The sequence below is a fragment of the Pollachius pollachius genome (genome assembly GCF_949987615.1).
Source record: "Pollachius pollachius genome assembly, chromosome: 3".
Classification (NCBI taxonomy): domain Eukaryota; kingdom Metazoa; phylum Chordata; class Actinopteri; order Gadiformes; family Gadidae; genus Pollachius; species Pollachius pollachius.
Window position 1 is genome coordinate 13,107,891 of NC_136936.1, and position 19,414 is coordinate 13,127,304.

Here is a 19,414-nt window from a genome sequence, read left to right on the forward strand (position 1 = left end):
GCACAGAGATACTTATGCCGCTTACGCACTCAAAAATCCCTAATACCCTCCTAATTTTTTAACGTCCAAAGGCAGTACTTGCAGAATTTTATCTGACTGTAAAAAAACATTTCACTTAAGCTGAGAAATGTCACCATACCATGGTATGCAGTATAACATTTAAAAAGTACTAGAAACACGCTAACAAAATCCCTCATCTGTTGATTCATCCGATGATGAGCCTCCAAATTGTTTTTTAATATCCTCAAAGTGAGTAAAAGGGATTTCCATACCCAACTCCCTTAGCTCCACTCAAGCTGAAATACACCCTCACCCTAGAAGCTTACACAACTGCTGTGGTGACCTATATGGTAAAGGCCACCTAAGCTGTGTGTGTTAAAGCAGGCTGTACTCTTATGCAGTAAGAAATTGTCCCCTGGTGGCTTCCCCTGTATGCGTGTGTGTGTGTATGAAGGTCTCCCGTGTATGTGGGCCTTGCGGGTGCTCTCCGGTGTGTATCTTGGAGGTAAAGGGTGACCCGGATGTGTCAACCTTGTTTAGAAGCATGAACGCCGAGCTGGTGCACCACTGTGACTCAGGCGGGCGTTTAAACCTCCTCGGGGCCCCCACCCCTGTCCCCGCACTGTTGCGCTTGCCAGCGCGCGTGACTTTTATCTTTTTTTTCATCCTTTTTTCCCTCTGAGCCATTCCGAAGGGCTGTTGTATAGTTGTAGCATGAAATTGGGATGAAACTTTGCAAGCTGGTAAAAAAAACAAAGAACACTTGTCCTCTGTTCGCGTGCGTCATGAGCATGTCAGATGCCTGCCTGGGTAAGTAGCACAGCTAATTGTTTTGAAGCTACCCTTCAGGTCCGACACCAACTGGGACCTAAGTTTGCTTAGATATGATTGCTTTACGGGCATACATAACACAACAAAAGCATGAATGCATACAATCTCCTGCTGGATTTGTTGCGTTGTTAGGCGTAGAGATGATAAACACTGTAAGATGGGATCGACACAAAAATTGAGTATGGACTGTACCGAAATGAATATCTTATTTTTTTGTTTAATATGAATGTAAATAAAGGTCAATGGTATTTGACCTTCATTTGAGGACAGGAAGAGGGAGCCAAATGTTGACTAACTAAACAACTGTTTATCGCAAGACGACAAAGCACAGGTAACAGTCAAGGTGCACCAACCATTGATTACAAGTCCTGCATCAAATCTGAATTTATTCACTACGTACAAACATATCAAACAAGAAAGTACACTTTGACAACAAAGGGAAGGTGTGCAATTTTGAGACAAATCAATCAAATATATATATAAATATATTTGAGGTGCGTTTGTGCGAATGTAGAGAGAAGAAATGGATGCATAGGGCTCTGTAACGGTGAGCTGCAGAACATGCAGTCCTTCGATGGCCTTTCGCGTCACTGCATCAAAAGGCATCTCGAATCGAGGGTGAGGGCTGGGCGACAGTGGGGGGTGGGGTGGGGGGTGTAATCCAAAGCACTTCTCATTCTGCCTTTTCTTTTATATTGATGAATCACTTCTATTTGGTGTGCAGCGCGATGCCAGCACGTCCACCTCACACAGTCTTGTTAAATCTCCTCCACTGACACAAACACGCTAGGAATCCCGAAGAAGTCTACACAGATGAGATGATTATTGGACGATTGGTCTATGCAGTGTATGGTGAACAGAAGGGACACGTTAATGAGGTGAGACCTGATCTATCGTCAGCATCTCCTGGACGTCCTTCTCTTGTGTCCCTATGTACACCCACGGCCTCCTGACGACAGAACCCCCGTCCGGACCACCGCTCTTTACTTGGTGTTCCGGCAATGACACGGAAAAGCTCTTCTCGCAATCACGGAAATACAACGAAAACCATGGCACAAGACGAGTACAATACGACCAAAAGACAATGTTAAATCTGAAAAGTCTACATCTGGATTTTTGAATAATAACATTTATTTAAAAGACTATGAAATGGAGCCTTCCAAGAGTTAGAAATATCTAAGCTAGCGCTTCAGAAACCTGACTTCATCTGTTCATAAAAATATACCACAAGGGGTTAGATAGCTCCCCTGTTCCATCACACAATGTAAGGCAGCGAGGCAACATTTAACGGTCTGCTGGAAGGTTTCATGAAGTTAAGGCACGATATACGCCCCCCAATCCGACCTGCCGTGATTGCAGGATGCCATTTTGGATGGGCATTGGGTTCCTCTCCTTTACGATGCACCATTTAGTAGGTCCTTTTCTTCCACATGATCCGGGTTGCTTGTTTATCTGTAGAATTTGAATCCATTCACGATGACGGCAGTGTCAAATATCAGTGTCTGTACTGGGTCACAGTCTAGAATCCATAGTCGCAGAATGATGATGACGTCATCAGAACCTTCGGAAGGCATCAGATGAGGTTGATTGTCTCCACTGTGGAACACAAAGACAGAGCAGGGGATTCGTGTCGCATTACAAATCCACAGAATCACAGTTCCATAATTCAGACCAACTCTTACGAGTTTTGATTGTATATATTGGCTGCTGCTGCTGCCAAGTTATCTCCAAAAGGTGTTTCTCTGTAATTCTGAGTGTTGGAAGAGACTGTAGGCTTTTGGTTATCTAAATTAATGAGGGAATAGTCTCTTAAAGTGGATTTCCGCTGCAAGTAAAACACCAGAAAAACAATTCATGCAATAATCAATGTCAAATCTTAATTAATTACAGAATGAATTGCAATCAATAGTCACCCTTTTACTCTCAGATTAGCATGTATGATTATTTTAATCGATTTATGAAGGTAAAGAAATCCAGGCTAAGACTAAGGCACCGCCTGGCTGTACTGCCCCATCCCACAGCTGAGGACTCCCCACATCCAGGTATGGATCTTGTCATTAGAGGTGGACTCATAGTCGGTTGATGACTCATAGGCCTTGTGGGAGGCTCAGAGGATCCCAGCGCGTTTCTCCTAAGGCCTAGTGTTTTTCAGTCAGAACACCGTGTACTGCCTTTTTGTTCTGGAGGGGGAGAGGGGGAGGGAGCCTCACCTTTATATCCTGTCCTGTTATCGAATGTCCCTAAGAAGCTGCAAAATAACAACAAACAGGTTATGACAGTGCTGAATGCTGCGGGTTAAAGGGAAGGAGAGAGAGAGAGAGAGAGAGAGAGAGAGAGAGAGAGAGAGAGAGAGAGAGAGAGAGAGAGAGAGAGAGAGAGAGAGAGAGAGAGAGAGAGAGAGAGAGAGAGAGACGATGAATAGAATAGAAGGGAGCAAAGACACAAAATGCGGTTGCGATGGAAAAAGACACGGCAGACGTTCTATGTCGAAAGAACTAGTCAGTTGATCACATGAGTCCGGCCCAAAGCCCGGCCAGAGTCGGTTCCGTTCAGAGTCACTGAGAGTGGACCACACACACACAGTTCCCCGCACACACAGATCCCAGCTACCACTGCAATAGTATTCCAGTAGCACCTTGTCACCAACCAATCACAAACCTGCACCCCGTCCCGCCCCCTGTCATCCCATGTAAACTGGAAAGGTCACATTTAAGTGTGAATTGACACAGAAGTCATGTTGATCCCTGCGGGGGGTGGAGAATAACATGGCTGATGTTGTGATGAATAGGCCATGGTGGGGAACAGCATGCGGTGGGTAAGAAATGCCAAAGAGGATTAGAAAACTAGCATCGTTTGTGGCTCAATGACAATATGACAGTGAGCTTAGATACGCTGCCCAAAGTCCATTAGTTCAAGGATTTGGGCCGTAATATGAGAGCAATGCTCAATCAAACATGATACAAAACACACTGTTTTCCAGTCCTCTTTTAAATGTTTGCTTTCTCTAGATTCTTAAATTGCTCAGAGTGGGATACAACATGTGTAAATCCAAATAGGTTTACAATATTGTTGACATTAAGAAAGCCTATGTAAATTAGTGGCCACAACAAGCCCAGAACTCATGTTGAAACCCAATCCATATTTAAAGAATCCTTATTGTTGTCATGTTATGATGTGGAAAAGAACAGAGAATCATGTGTCAGAGGTCATTCATCCTATACACAGGCAACCCCTCACTGCTTTCCTTCCAAACAAACAGTTTGCTTGTTATCGTTGGTAATGTAATTGGAGTGCTAGGTGACTGTACAGGATTATTCCCCCCTCCATTTCTAATTCAGTTTGCAATATTAAACCTGTGGCCTGGCATTCATTCTTCATAGGGAAACAACACCGCCAGTAGAAAAGGGGAGGTGGCCATTGATTACAATTTGATTGGAGGTCATTTTCCAAAGGCCCAGATTTGGCCGAATTGTTTTGCAAAGGTTGAGGGGGGCGGTGGTGGGTTGGTGGTGGGATGTTGGGGGGGGGTTGCACCACGTGTTGAGCATGAATGACCCTGATTAGCGACCAGGCGTGGCCTTTATTAGCCCCTGATGATTGGTGGAGACACTCACAGCAAGCTGTTCTTGGCTGAAAGCTGCCACACTGTTCCGCATCTCATTCTCACTGCCCCGCAGCGGTATCAGTGACACGTTACCATGGCGAACATCAGGCGGCGGCGGGCGGGTGCTGCGGCGGTGCTGCACGCCGTGCTCGGGCCACACGTCCCCGTTGAACTGGAGAGGAGAGACGGAGAGGTTTCATACATTATGGTGCTAATCTGAGAATAATACACAGTATGTGTTGGCTGGTGTGCTAAAGGGAGCTGTAGGCAAGATTCCAGAGCTATTATTTGAGTGTAAATTGTCAGAAATTGCCTAGCCATCCGGCAGCTATTAGTGAGTGAAATGCCCTGGGCGACTATGGGTTTGGGGTTGACTGCGCCTGCCTCTGTGTGAGCCGATTCCTGACCAGACAGGGCTTTTTCTTCCCTGATTGCTCCTAGGAATCTTCCCTGTCAATCACAGGTGCGTGAAATGCAGCAATTTGGTTGTTTTGGTCGTTTAGTTTCAACACTTTGCCGCCTCACACTCATTCTGTGCTCTCTCATTGCAACTCTCAAATCTCACCTACCGTACCTTTAACTTAAAAAAAGTCCTCCCAAATCAAAAGCCTGTTGAACCTGCAGGTTGCAGCTAGACTCGCGCGTGTGTGTGTGTGTGTGTGTGTTTGTACAACACAAATCATCTGGGGGCTCTCACACACAGGTTAGTATCATCTTCATGCATAGTAAGAATTGATTTCCCACTGGTACTACAGCAATGTCTTAGAGTAGCGAGTCATTATTGGCCATTGGATTTCTGATTAAGAGAGAAGGCAGGGGACCTAAGCACTGAACCACAAGGTGTATTAAATCCTCCAGAGCCACCAGATACCATCTCCTCAACTCACTTATCCTACATTTACATTTGATTCAATTCCTTATTTAACCAGGGAGTCTCCCTGGGACTACTCCCTTCACCTGAAATACACTAAGCACTGGGCCAGAAAGTACATTAATGTATATTGCTGACACCAAAAGACCTCACACACAAGTCGGAAATTCTCTGTATAGTCCCCGTTGGAGCTGTATGTGTGAACTTCAATGTCAGAATTTGCCCCACCAGGGTTAAATCGACCACACCCCTATTCTAAAGTCTGGAGAATCAGAGAGTCTGAGAATTCACAACGAGTGAGTGGGCGTGTTGCTGCGAGCGAATGACGTTCGCATCATATGACTGACACAAAGCAGGGAGCATAGAGTGTATCTGCTTCATACTTTTCTCTTTTTGCCTGTTTTTTGCTTTCCAACTTCTTTCTGCTTTCCACTCTTTTGTTGAGTGGAAATAAATACATATCCACTCAAAAACTAAATAAATGCAGTGGTGATATCAGCGCAAAAAAGTCTGCGTTACCGACTTGGTAGCCTCGGCCGCGATCTTCGAGGTGTTAAACAAAACGCTGTGACTACCGCTGAATGCTTTCTGCGTCACTCCCTGCCTCCCACACGCTCTACCCGGGCAACACCCCTCGCCTGCAGTGTGAATACGCCGGATCTCCTGTTGTGTGTTTCATGTGTGAAAGGGCAACATCTGGTCATCTTTGGAATGGATTCTCTGGAGTTCATCCTGAGTTCATGTGTGAAAGTCCTTCAAGTAAGGCAAGAGTGAAATGTAAGTTCAAATGTGTGTGATCTCACCTGGATACTGAGGAAAGTTGCAAACCACTCGTTCATCTCAGCCTCACTGCTGCAGCACAGATACCTAGAGAAGGGAAGGAGGGGAACACGGTCAATCCGAGGGGAAGAGAAATAAAGGGAGCGTGGTGGGCTTTGGGGCAAAGACCCTAGAAAGTCTAAAGTATTTTTCAAAAACCCATGACAGAAAGAGAATGAACAGAGTACAAAATAAGTCAAAGTTCTTCAAAAGAGGAGAGGATAAAATTTAATTGACATTCTCTTTTTCCTAGTCGGCCGGCAGAAGAGCCGAGAGCATAAACAACAACTTTGATTCCTTATTTAAACTTTCAACAAAGAATACTACTGATTATGGCCCCCAGTGTCCCCCAGTGTCTGCCTGCGTGTGTTTGTGCGTGTGCATGTGTGTTTGTGCGTGTGTGTGTCAGGGTTTCAGTGTGAGATGGCGCTCTGAGTCATCAGCACTGATGTGGAGCTGAATAGAGATGCTTTATTTATCTAGTCATTATTGTAGGCGCTGATTTGGACCAAGCAATTATTCATGAGCTCTCCACTGAGACAACCAGCCCACCCACCAACACATCCACCCACCCTAAAAAAACAACACACTAATGCATGAACATAAGGAACACAGCCCTGTAATATGATATGAATTCTGTTAAAAATATATGTTATCTTCTCTTACACACACACACACACACACACACACACACACACACACACACACACACACACACACACACACACACACACACACACACACACACACACACACACAGACACATGGAAAGCATACGCACAGTCGACAAATGCAGATAAATGTAGCTCTAGAAAGACCACAGATGACATGAAATAATCACATCAGATGCACAAATACACGCAAACACACAGTCACAAAGACCCCACACTCACACCTTGGGGTTACACCCTTGCTGACGTCACCACAGCTCATCAGTGCTCATTAAGGGCTCATTATGTCGACAGAACGCTGTGGAGTCACTTCCTGGTGGGGTGTGCCACTACGCACACACACTCATCACACGGCATTAGTATTTGGGAATGGTGCAACGAGTTCCCGTTCCCAAACAGAACAGAGCACGTGTCCAACCAAGAGAGAGACATTTCTGAGACGTCATCCCCCACAGCGGTGGGATTCTCTGAAAAGGCTGTGCAGACACACACACCGATCGTCCACAGAAATGTATGGCGTTCAGCATGACACTCGCCTTTTTAAGCTGTATACAGAAAATAAGCCATTTTAGGAAATGAACTGAACGATGCTTCCCATTCTCTGTTGTTTGCATCTCATTGCGTTGGTCTGGTCCCCTGTCCACCTAAGGGCCCTCGTTCTCTAGAGAGAGAGAGAGAGAGAGAGAGAGACCCACCGAACGACCACCACACACACACACACACACCGCTCCAATTACAGCCTGGCCGACCACTACAGCTGCTGATGAGACAGGTAGGCTGGAGTCTGTCCCCGCTAAGAGCCGTGCCATCACGCACACAAACACACACAAACACACGACCCACCCTATCCCATAGTCACATTAGCAACACATAGAAGGTCGCATTTGAACACGGTAAAGAAGAGAAGCACACACACACTTAGGGGGGGATGTATGCATGAGAAGCAGCAGGGCTTAGGATAAATGCATGGCTACAGGTGTGCTGCCGGTGTGTTTAGATCCCTGGTTGAAGTGACCTTTCACATGCTCCGGTCTCCACACAGTCACGCAGCGCCCTGACCTGTTTTATTGCTGCCGACCGATGACTAGTGGGGGATTTTCCATAACAGCGTGTGATCTGGGGCTCACACACACACACACACACACACACACACACACACACTGCTGCACTGTAGTGCAGAATGCAGCTGTTTGTAGGTGGACTGTTTGCCACGCAATCAAAGCCATTATCAAACAGGTCCACGCAATTGAAACATTTAGAGAGAAGTACATGTGGGATGTGGTCACTTAATGAATCCTCTGGGAGTGTGGTATTTCTATTCATCTCATTCATTCACGTCAAGTGATTTTTATAGTCCTAATCATAAATTCGTAATAATTTGAACTGCCGTTTATAATGTTGTAAAATGCTGATTGCCACTGTTGTAATAATTTACTGTAGTCAATTATTACAAAACGTGTCTTCCAACAAGCTTATCAGGTAAAGCACCACTGCATCCTTAATTTAGGACTATTAAAATAAACTGATTCTTCTCTGGCAGTCTATTCTGGCAGGAAATAACTGAGACCTGTCTCCACGGCACCGGCCTCACTGACAGATACTTGGACTGTTTCCCTGGGAAAGGAATGTCCCCGAATTCCCATATAACACATTCACGAGCCACTCACCACTGCTGTCTTTCGGGCTTCTCCAGTTTCTCACTTTGATACACCATCGTCAAGCCCCAACTAGAAACACACACAGAGAGAGACGAGAGTCAGGAGAAAACACATGGTTGAGCGGGATTGTGTGAGATGAACGTTCAACAGATAAGCACTACCTAGTTAGATTAGCCTGCCCCCTAGTGGCTAGTCTGGCTATTGCCAGACCAAGCTCAATCTATGATTGAGCTTGGTCTACGATTGAACTTGGTCTGGGGAAGCTGCTGTCATTTTCTTCAGCACAAGAGGCATGATGGTCCTAGTTCAACTGACTCTGTACGCGTTTGGCTGCTTGCCGTCGCTTCCCTGTCGTCATTGTGTTAAACCAGCCAATAGCGCGCAAAGTGGAAAAGCCAGCTTGGTGATTGGCTGCCGCAAAAACGTATCGGAAGCAGAAAGAAATGTAAAAAAAATATATATATTGTACGGCAGAATGGGCGGCGCTACCCAGTCTACCTAATTGCAAGAGTCAGCAAACTTTGTAACAATCCTGATATTTGTATTGATATTTAGTTTGAATAGAGATGGCATTGATGAAGAGGATGATGATGAACGCTATTAGCTGTCGGAGGAGCCCCTCAGCATTCAGGTCGACTCTAGCACTGTGAGCTTTAAGCTTTTTGAGACCTTCTACATCTTAGGACTTACAAATTTATTTATTTTTCCCTCGAATACATCAGAATGTGGAAGTTGCAATGACAATCGCATTCATGAGCGCTAATCTTGTTAGTTATCCAGTCTGACGACCTTATAAGATTCCAAAAGAACACAGCCTGATTGGCCACGGTTGTACAGGACCTGTGATATCCTTGTCTGTGTCCTATAATCTAATAAACCAGTCTGGCTGACTGTAAGCTGTGCCTCGACATTGAATGCTTAATGAGGAGCAGAATGTCTCCTCACTAATATCTGCATTAATGAGCACATGTTTTCCCCAGTGGTGACACGCGTCTAATGAGCATATGAGGAGTCAGCAACTTAGCATGCTAGCTACACATGTCAAAGACGGGCAGAGAATGGAATCAGTGGGTTCCACATATGCTCTCCGGTGATGCATGGGTTCATTGAATTATGAACACATGAAGGGTGATTCTGGTGAATACAACAGTGCACAATGCTGTCGGCAGTGTGTGCACGGTGTGGAACCCTGGACAGAGCTTCCTTTACCTAGAAGGAGGACGGACTTTCTTCTTAATGCCCAGGTAGATCCTCAAGCTCTTCACCGACCAATCCCGTTCAGGCCGGTTACTCTGTAAAAGGTCAGAGAGGAACGGGAGTCTTATGATACAGTGGCCATCTTGGTTCCATCTTGTTGCTGTACACCAGCAGTGTTGTGGAAACTGAGTGCGGAGTTCTGCATTCACTACCAACAAACTGGGGTTCAGCACCAAGATTTCTCCAAGGTGAATGAAGGACAACAGATGGGCCAATAAATGGCAGGGCAGAACTTGGATGGAAAACAATAGAGTGTTTGTGTGTTGTGTGTTTTCCTGTTTACCCTGACTTCTTTGTACATCCTCAGGGTGTTGGCGTTGAGGATGAAGTAGCGTTCATGGAAGCCTCCCAGGCCCAGGATGCTGCGCTCCTCTCTAAACTTCATCAATCCGTTTTTGGCCACGTCCACTTTAGTGGCTGAATGCATGGAAAACAAAAATGCGTAGAAGATTAATGCAAGTTTTTGTTTGTGTGTGCGTTACCTTATATTTGTGAAGACCAGAGTGGGTGAGTGGATATATATATATGTGTGCGTGCATGCGTATGTGTGTGTGTGTGACATGCAGCCATTTACCCAGGTAGACCTTCATAATCTCCATGGCGAAATGCTTCTTGATGAGCAGGTAGGAGTCCGTCCCTAGGGAGTGCAGCATGGCCAACACCCGTTCCTGATAGTGCAGCGGTCGTTCTGTTGGGGGGAAAGCAGGAAAAACAGAAAGATGGCGAGTTTTCAGTTTGAGAGCGTCAGCCTGGAAACATGGGGTATTATCAGAGTCACTTTCCTGTAAACGCGACAAGGGACTTCCTGTTCTGAGTGCCTGGATAAAGGTCCACCAGATGGCCACACATCTAAAAGCCAGTTGTGCTTCTATTCTCACGCCAGGCGCTTGATTACGCCCCGAGGCAATGCATTACGTTGACTAGGCAAGCAGAAATCACAGCGGGTTCTTTTAACGCCGGTGGAATATCAAGCGGATGTTCCTCCCCTTGATCTCCCTCACCAATCTCCTCCTTCACACTAATCTCCCAGCAGCTCCAGTAGTCCTTCTCCTTAATGGGAATATTCCGCCGGTCCAGGATCTCACAGGTCAGCTCTGCCGCTGTCATGGAGCCAGGGATCTGAGGTGTGGGAGAGGGAGGCGTAGGGGAAGGAGAGAGGGAGATGGAGTTAGAGTGAGACCAAAGGGTTGGACGAGAGAGTGGGAAATTAAGGGTGGCGGGGTAGGAGGAAGAAAAGGGGGAGGGAGGAAGATTGAGCGTGAAAGAAGGTGAGATGGAGAAATGGAAGGAGAAGGAGGGGGAGAAGTGGAGGCAGAGGGACAATTGGAGAGATTAGGGAGATTGACAAAGGGAGGGGGGAGGAGATGGTGAACGCAATGGAGAGGCAAATTGCAAAAGCAAGAGAACGAGAGAGATAAAGTGAGACAGAAAGAGAGAAGGAGGAGTTATGAAAAACAGCAGAATGGGAGAGGAGAGGCATTCACATTGGACCCAAGATTAGAAGGTAATGTCTAATTTACCGATCAATTGTATATTCTGCAGTTCATCTTGGTCTTCTTTTTCGGGGAGGGCTCACCTTTACATGCTGTTCAGCTGTTTCAGTCTTTTCCTCCAAGTACACGGTGCAGATAAAATCCCCAGAGCCATTTGTCTAAACACACACGCACACATTCATCATTGTGCAACGTCGATACCAACATTGAGTGCACCATGTACAGGTGAATGCAGACTGTGGGGATGTGGGAATAGACGACTCACAGGAACTTTTGTATTACAGCTCTCTCGCACTTTGATGATGGCTGTGATCTCATCCAGTTGCTTCTTCAACTGCTGCTCATCCACCTAGGAATCATATTGAAAGACACACAAATATAAAACTGATTGTTTGATTGTTTGATCATTCAATCTGACTAGGGCCTTCCATGATCCCAAAGCCCTCCACAAAATCTACCAGTGTAATTCCAACACTGGTATAATCCAACAATGGCTGATCTTAATTTCTTTGTTGACTCCCAGCACGCTCATTTCACAACAACACTCTTCACTAATCCATTTAATGAGAAGACGATTACAAAATATGAAGCCGTTGATGCCTTTTTCTTTTATCCATCTTCTTGCGTAGGGAACACAAACGTTAGTAGACTGTAGGAATCTCATCTCTGTTGCAATCCTAAACCCTAGCCCGGCATCTTATCGTGACCCACTCCCTAAGAACTCATTGCAAGACAACCTTCATTGTTCTCTGTAAAAACCCATGTGTGGCAGAGCATTTGGCCTGTTCAAACCTTTGCCATGGGAGTTTCTAAAACATCCTGCCACATCAGAATATCTATCAGCTCTATGTGTGTTTGAGAGGAAGTTCAAACAATAAAACCCCCTGACATTGTGTCATCCGCTTCACACTGCAGTGTTTTTGTGATGCAAACTCGAGAACATGACGGTTATTAATGTTCCAGAATAGGAACAAGAAAGGGGAACCAACTACAAAGGCTCAAGGAATATGCCAGTTGTCTGCCACTTCACTGCAGAGTATAGCAAAGCATTTGGGAGAAGAAAAACGGGTAGTGTTGTTAATTACATGCAACTAAATGTTGTTTAATTATCGTTAAATAACAGTGCCAAAGTTACAACTTCAATTCTGGCGGGAATTGCTGTACCAAATAACCACTTAGTTCGTAATAGAGTGTGAATGTTTTTTTCCCTCTGTTAATGCTCTACATGGAAAACCTTTAATTAAGAATGAAAAGGACGGGCAAATGATACAAACAATAAACACCATAAAGATATCTTGCTGAAATACACCCAAACATATTGATTCTGACTAGTTAAAAATAAATCACACTAATGAAATGATTCCTCAGATTGCCCTCGTGAAAACAGATCTGTACATTTTACATGTATACATACATTTGGTATATTCTCAGCTGTATTACAGACCACGTGGGCAGCGAGCCTGACCTCAAAGATGCGCGTGTAGTGTTCTATGAGGCCCTCGATGACCATGCCTGCTGTGTAGTCCTTGCCGTCGGTCTGGAACAGCGTGGGACCAAACACTATGGCCAGGTTGTGGAGGTTCATCTGGTTCAGCTCGGAGAACCGCTGCACACTGAGGAATGCCCCCAGAACCCAATACCATGCACAAGAGCAAGAGAGACGGAGAGACACCAGGGAGAGAACAAGAGACAGATTGAACGGATGCATGTTACTCCATGTACAGTTTCAAAACAGCCTTAATAATACTAAATCTTTGCTATACTGTTTTTCCCATTTTGGAAACATCTGCCAAACAACATGATTTGTACAGAACGATCAATGAAAGGTCAATTTTATATTATTATTATAATTATATATATTTTGATATAATATCACCAGGGTAATCAACAGTAACAATTAGGTGGAGCTGTGCGGCTCTTCTCACCAGTAGAGGTGTTTGACCAGGGCTGTCAGAGTAGCCTTGTTGACACAGGGCAGTCTGCTAAGCAGCAGCTGGTATTGGGCTATCTTCTGGCTGTCTTCCGGCAGGGCTGATGGGGGAAAGGATGAGGAGAGAAAGAGAGAAAAAATATATTGAAAACAAGATTAAGGGTAGTGTAGAAAGATTCAACAGTACCAGAAAAGTGAGCTGTACCACTAATTAATTGGGTTTCTTTTTACATGCAGAGTGCTCGGAAAATACAATGTGTGATTAAGCACTTCCCGCAATCCCGATTATTGTTGAGGTTAAGTTTCGTTACACACGGCTTAGTCAGAGGTGCTGCACTTTGCACCTAACAATTGAGACGTTAAAGAGAAAAATCGAATTTCCGGCCTCCCACACGTTAAAAACTAATTTACAAAACAATCAGCGCAAGGAAAAGTAAGAGGAAGGAGGACGGCCTACTCCTTCAGAGCCGCCGGCTGGGACGGGGGGGAAGCGGCGCGTCTTACCCATGGTGCTCAGCCAGGCGGCGGTGGCCTCGGTGGTGAACAGGCCCTCCTCCACGTCCCTGAAGAAGCGCTTGAGGGTGTTGCTGACGTCGTCCACCTGGTGCACGCTCTCCCGCAGGCAGATGCTGCGCGCGTCGCGGCGGAACTCGTCACACAGCGCCGCCACGCGTGAGTTCACCCCGCTCTTGCGGTAGATTCCCTCCGAGGTCAGCCCTGAGCGGTGCGCACGCACACACACACACACACAAACACACACAGGAGCGCACAAACACACAAGCGCACACACACACACACACAGACACGCAGGAGCGCACACACAAACACACACAGGAGCGCACACACTCACACACACAAGCGCACACACGAGTGCACACACACACCATACACACACACACACACACACACACACACACACACACACACACACACACAGACACGCAGGAGCGCACACACAAACACACACACAGGAGCGCACACACTCACACACACAAGCGCACACACGAGTGCACACACACACCATACACACACACACACACACACACACACACACACACACACACACACACACACACAGGAAACAAACCCTAATGAACAGAGTGCTTTTTGTGTGTCTGAGTGCAAACTGCCAGACACACGTTCAAGGGCATTTCATCTTTATTCATTTTGCATTTGTTTCAATCAAAAGCAACCTAGAGTCGATGTAAAAGAAAAGGTAGTGCTTTGTGTGCAGGTAGGCTGAGTACATGGGGTTTCAAACCTAGAAACCTTTTGATAGGTGGTCGAACCCCTAGAGATATCCCTCCTGTTACAAAGGGATCCTGTAAAAGGGATGAATAGAATAGCTGCAGGGCTCTTAGGGAGCACCTGGTATAAGGAGCAATCTCCTGTATTCCTGCACATATCTTTTGCATCGATTTAATTTATTCATTTCCAATTTAAATAAGAGGGATGAGTCAGAGGAGCGCAGAGGAACGATTTTGATAGTTATGCAGATTTTCTCAAAAACTCTCCTGTCAGACGTCAACGGTGACGTCTACTGTGTGCGTGTGCGTTGAAACATTCAATCCACATGAATGCAAATGAGTTAACCGGTTAACCAGGTGCAAGACAGGCTTACAGCATTAAGGTCTTATTACACCCTATGACGGGGTAAATACTGGTTCTCGCATGATTTAAATGTAGAGCTGAGAAAAGGCTAGGTTCTGTACTATTTGCCCTGAAAAGTTCATCCAACCAATTGGATTAACCTTCACGACAGCAAAATAGACTCGTACTCATGCAGACTCACACTCTTTTAAACACTAGCCTTCATCATTCAAGAGAAATGAGTGTGAAAGAAAAGGCTGTGCTTTCTGTGTCACGTGCTGCTATTTGCAGCACAACCCTCCCCTTCCAGGGACGGTGGAATCAAAAGGGGGTGTTAAAAGTCAAAGGCCTCACCGCACTGGGTGATGTATCCGATGCAGCTGTGCACTATGACGGGTATGTCCATATCCGTGAGCTGCTGCTGGCTCAGGGTGTCGCCGCCGCTGCCCGCAGCACTCTGGATGGCAGTGCACCAGCCTGCAAAGTCCAGCTTCCTCTCCCCCTCCATGTACAGAGTCCTGGGACCACGGGACCAGAACACCCACCAGGGAGAGAGACAGGGTGAAGAGGTGAAGGGAGGAGGGTGTGGAAGATAAATAGGAGCACGCGGAGAGAAGGCGGGACACAGGAAGAGGGAGAAAGGGAGAGCAAAGAGAGAGTGGGAGGAAGAAGAATGTGAATAGAGAGTTTATTTGTTCCCCGTTTCTAGTTTGTGTCCATATGTCAAGGGGTTGATGTTGTAATTGTATACAACAATATACAAAACAGAAAATATACGTATATAAGTTTAATTGTGCAGTATGTAATAGTTTATCATAGAGCAGCACCTTCCGTCAGAGACTGATTGTACCAATGTGCAAAACTGAGAGATGCAGGAAGTTTAGGAAACCAGCTGCTATAAGGTTTTACAATGCACAAAACTAACTTTGCACTTTTTTAGTATTTATTTATTGCATTTTAACTTATCTTCAGTATGAAAGCTAAGGAAATGTGTGGTGTTATGTCGGTCTTGAAGCTGCATTGTCACTGTCATTTCCTGTAAAGGATTATGAAAATGATCTATCGTTTGGTTAGAACTCATGCATCGATACACAGGCAATGCTTCCGAGAGTGCCGTGATGATTATCTGAGGGGATGTTTGAACTGACTTTCAACCGCAGTAAAGGTCTTGAGGTCAGAAGGTCAGGAAGTTCCATCCCTTCCAAAAATAAATAGAACTGTGTTCCCTTCCCCTCACCTGCCCCTCTCCACCAGAACCAGCACCTCGTTGTCTTGTTGGATTGCTTTAAAAGACAAAAAGAAAGACATTAACCACCAGATTTAGACCTGTAAACAATTGACATGGTGAATGTTTGTTTGCCTGTACCCTCAAATGTTCTGTACACCAAAAATAATAATTTGAAAAATGATTTACAAAGCACTGAACCATTTTTTTTACCATTAACTTTTAGTAACATACTATAATTTAGTGGAAGTTTTATCCAAAGCACATTACAGAAAATTAAGATACGGTCGTTCAAGGAGCAGGGAGGGTTGGATGCCTAGATGGAGGTTGGCAACATGGGGGATGGAACCCAGTAGGGGAGTATGGGGGTTTTCAAACTCACAGAGCTCGAGGAGTTTGCGCAGATGGATCTCCTCTCCCTGGCTGTTTTCTAGGTAGGCGTAAAGTGTGGAGCCCACCAGAGCAAACCACCCAACCTTGGGCGTCTGCAAGTTCAACCCGTCTTTGTATTTGAGTCGACCAATCCGCTCGAAGCCCAACCTCAGCAGAGGCTCTGCATTGGCGGGGATGAAGGTCTGTTAAAAGGAAAGAAGGGTCGGTTGGGCATATATTGAATTTTTCTGAGGATACTGAATTGGATGTGTGAGGTAGACTCTTCTGTATATTTAAATTCTATAATAAAATGACAACAAATTAACATCATTATTGTTTATAAGATCCTATGGAACCTCAAGAAGGCCCTGATAAAGATGTGTTTCCCAAGTGAGATATGTTAGTTACAGGCGAGTTCACACACACACACACACACACACACACACACACACACACACACACACACACACACACACACACACACACACACACACACACTCAAGGTGGCAGGAACTTAAAGTGAATTCAGATACATCGAGGGATACCCTTGCCACCACAATATACAGAAGCAGCAACATGCGGTTGTACAAGTACACAACCATAAATGTCTTTGTGGGGGGACGTGCGACGTCTGGCCTGCAGGGGGAGTATGGGCAGGTTGGGAGCGCACGGGATTGGCCGGGGGGATTGAACCTGGTGGTGAGCAGGTGTCTGCACTCAGGTCAATCAGGGAGGGTGTACTTATGTGCCTGCTTTCTGTTATAGTAGGGGAAGACCAAAACCCAGGAGCGAACGGACCACGGAGGTCCGGAGCGAGTGAAACCTACCCCGATCCACCAAGAGACGGCTCTGAGTCGACCTTTTTGTTGTATTTTGAATATTTCTGTTCCAGTTAACGCAAATAAACTGATCTCCTGCTGAGAGAACGACAACCCTGCCTGCTCTCATTACTCGAACCCATTACAGTCTTGTTCACTTCCACCACAACTATGATGTGCACGGTCAGGTAGACAGGCAGCACTTCTCAGAGAATCACAGCTTAATGGCAGAATCTGCTCTACTGCAACTGTCAAATAGTATTTGAGAACCAGCCATCTTCCATTTGCTGGTGGCCAGTCGGTAGCTACATGAGATAAACCCTCGGGTAAATGTAAAGAACGTGGTGACCGACGGAGAGAGAGCCAGGCCCTGAAGCCTTGATTGCTGCTTACCTTGGCGAGGGACTTGACCCATTCCTTATGACTCTCCGGGTCATCGGTGCCGAACAAATAGAGGCGGTCTGAGTCAGAGTATAGCTCAAAGGTATGGTCGTACCTGAAAGGAGAAGGGGGAGGTGCGGGGAGAGAGACAGACCCGGCCAGATGGCCAAGAAGGGAAACAAAATCAACAGAAGGAGAAGAGCTTCAATAAAACCCTTCGTTTGGCTTGCGCATCAACGGCAGTGAGCATTACCACAGGTGTTGTTGAGATTCACATTGTCATTTATATGTAAATACAGCCCTGATGCTTTCCTGAACAGCCTGGGTTTACAGGTGTGAACGGCAAACCTTTACTGCGTGTGATGCGTCGCCCTCCCCTTTGTTCACTCCTTCTCTGTATCCATCCCTTCATCCACACAACCCGTCTTGCCCTCTTCAATGTCTCGCTCCCCGTCATGCGAACACCATCTGAAACGTACCCGTGTTTCTCAGGGGGGCTGACCGCCAGACACACTATCTCGGCTGCCTTCAGTGTCCCGTTGGGGCTGGAGTTCTTGTCGCTCTCGTAGTAACTGAAGCATCCGTCGTTCAGTGTGCACCAGCGACGGCTGAACTCTGTGACACATGGAAAAACGCTTGTTAAAGCTATTTGAAAACCCTCTCTGGATAACATTTTGGCCGACGTAACTGATACGGTCATGTTTAATGTCAGTAGTATTTTCGTGTGTGGGGGGTTTTGTAATGAGGATGAGATGGTGACCAAAGTTTGTATTTTCCACTAGATGTATGTGTGGCATATATCTGAGAGTATATATAGATATGAACGTGTGTGTGTGTGTGTGTGTGTGTGTAAATATGTGTGTGTGCATGCATGTGTAAGCGTGTGTGTGCACATGCGTAACAGGATGTGCACACACATGTGCGTGTGTGGGGATGGAAATGAGCATTTCGGACAATGTGCTTTATTTATTTATTTACCACTGACGGACAGGGCTGTGCAGCTGTCCTTTGGCCTCCGTGTGCATGTGTGTCTTTCTGTCTGTGTGTATGTGATGAGCTCACCGTCTCTGCCCTTCTTCTCTGCGATGGCACGTGCCATGGAGCCCGTCTTGAACAGGAAGCCGTTGTGGGAGACGGACGGCGAGGGCGCATAGTGCACCGCCTCCATGGCCCCGCCCACCTCGGAGCGGGGCAGCTCTGCAGGCAAAAAGGCTCGGTGATTGCCCCCGGATTGTGCAAAACATCACCACCAATACCACTACAGACTGTGTCTTCATCACACTAAGCCTCACTTAGAACAAAGTGTTGGGCAACAACAAAGAGGGCACGTCAGATTTCACACACTCATTTTTCCACATCAATTTTGGATAATTGAGTTGCATGGAAGTATGAAAATAGGTCTATTAAATACCACTTATTTTCAACAGGCACTTGAGAAAAAAAGTGAGTGAGTGAGTGAGTGAGTGTCTTAACATAGATCCCACAAGGAAACAAAAGCAAAACACGCAAACTAACAGACAACCAGTCACACCATCATCATTGACTGATACAAAAGTCCAATACGATACAGAGGAGCGGGATGTGCCCAGGGCTACCTGTGTTGAGGTTGCGGCTGAGGAACTCGGCCTGCAGGGGCTGGCCGTGAGCCGTGGCCAGGGAAAATGTCGAGGGGCAGTCGGCAAGGCCGGTCGGACCGTTCACATCGGCACCGCAGAACACCAGGCTCAGTGTCTCCAGCACGTCACTGCACTGCACATTGATACACAGCGCCTGGGAGCGGGGAGGGGAGAGAGACATAGAGAGGAGAGAGAGAGGGAGACAGTAGATTAGACTCGTACTCTATTGATTCACCGAGGGGGGGGGGATAACTGTTTAACGGCAAGACACCTAAAAA

General features: G+C 46.1%; 1 protein-coding gene across 3 annotated transcripts in view; it reads right to left on the minus strand.

Annotated features, from left to right (window-relative positions):
• Positions 1 to 1,028: 1,028 nt before the first annotated feature.
• arap1 (ArfGAP with RhoGAP domain, ankyrin repeat and PH domain 1) overlaps positions 1,029 to 19,414 on the minus strand; it is a 41,889-nt gene continuing 23,503 nt past the window's right edge. Inside the window, exons 14-34 of one of the 3 annotated variants that reach the window (XM_079732073.1) lie at positions 19,116 to 19,290; positions 18,583 to 18,717; positions 18,000 to 18,135; positions 17,533 to 17,635; positions 16,332 to 16,524; positions 15,962 to 16,007; positions 15,079 to 15,242; positions 13,639 to 13,851; positions 13,130 to 13,235; positions 12,670 to 12,817; positions 11,470 to 11,553; positions 11,288 to 11,362; positions 10,713 to 10,830; positions 10,286 to 10,399; positions 9,995 to 10,128; positions 9,664 to 9,746; positions 8,464 to 8,523; positions 6,110 to 6,173; positions 4,529 to 4,607; positions 3,042 to 3,079; positions 1,029 to 2,427 (exon numbers count right to left, since the gene is read on the minus strand). In XM_079732073.1, the coding sequence (XP_079588199.1) occupies positions 3,072 to 3,079; positions 4,529 to 4,607; positions 6,110 to 6,173; positions 8,464 to 8,523; positions 9,664 to 9,746; positions 9,995 to 10,128; positions 10,286 to 10,399; positions 10,713 to 10,830; positions 11,288 to 11,362; positions 11,470 to 11,553; positions 12,670 to 12,817; positions 13,130 to 13,235; positions 13,639 to 13,851; positions 15,079 to 15,242; positions 15,962 to 16,007; positions 16,332 to 16,524; positions 17,533 to 17,635; positions 18,000 to 18,135; positions 18,583 to 18,717; positions 19,116 to 19,290 (2,238 nt within the window). In that variant the 3' untranslated portion in view covers positions 1,029 to 2,427; positions 3,042 to 3,071. The other 2 variants (XM_079732072.1, XM_079732071.1) reach the window with 2 other exon arrangements.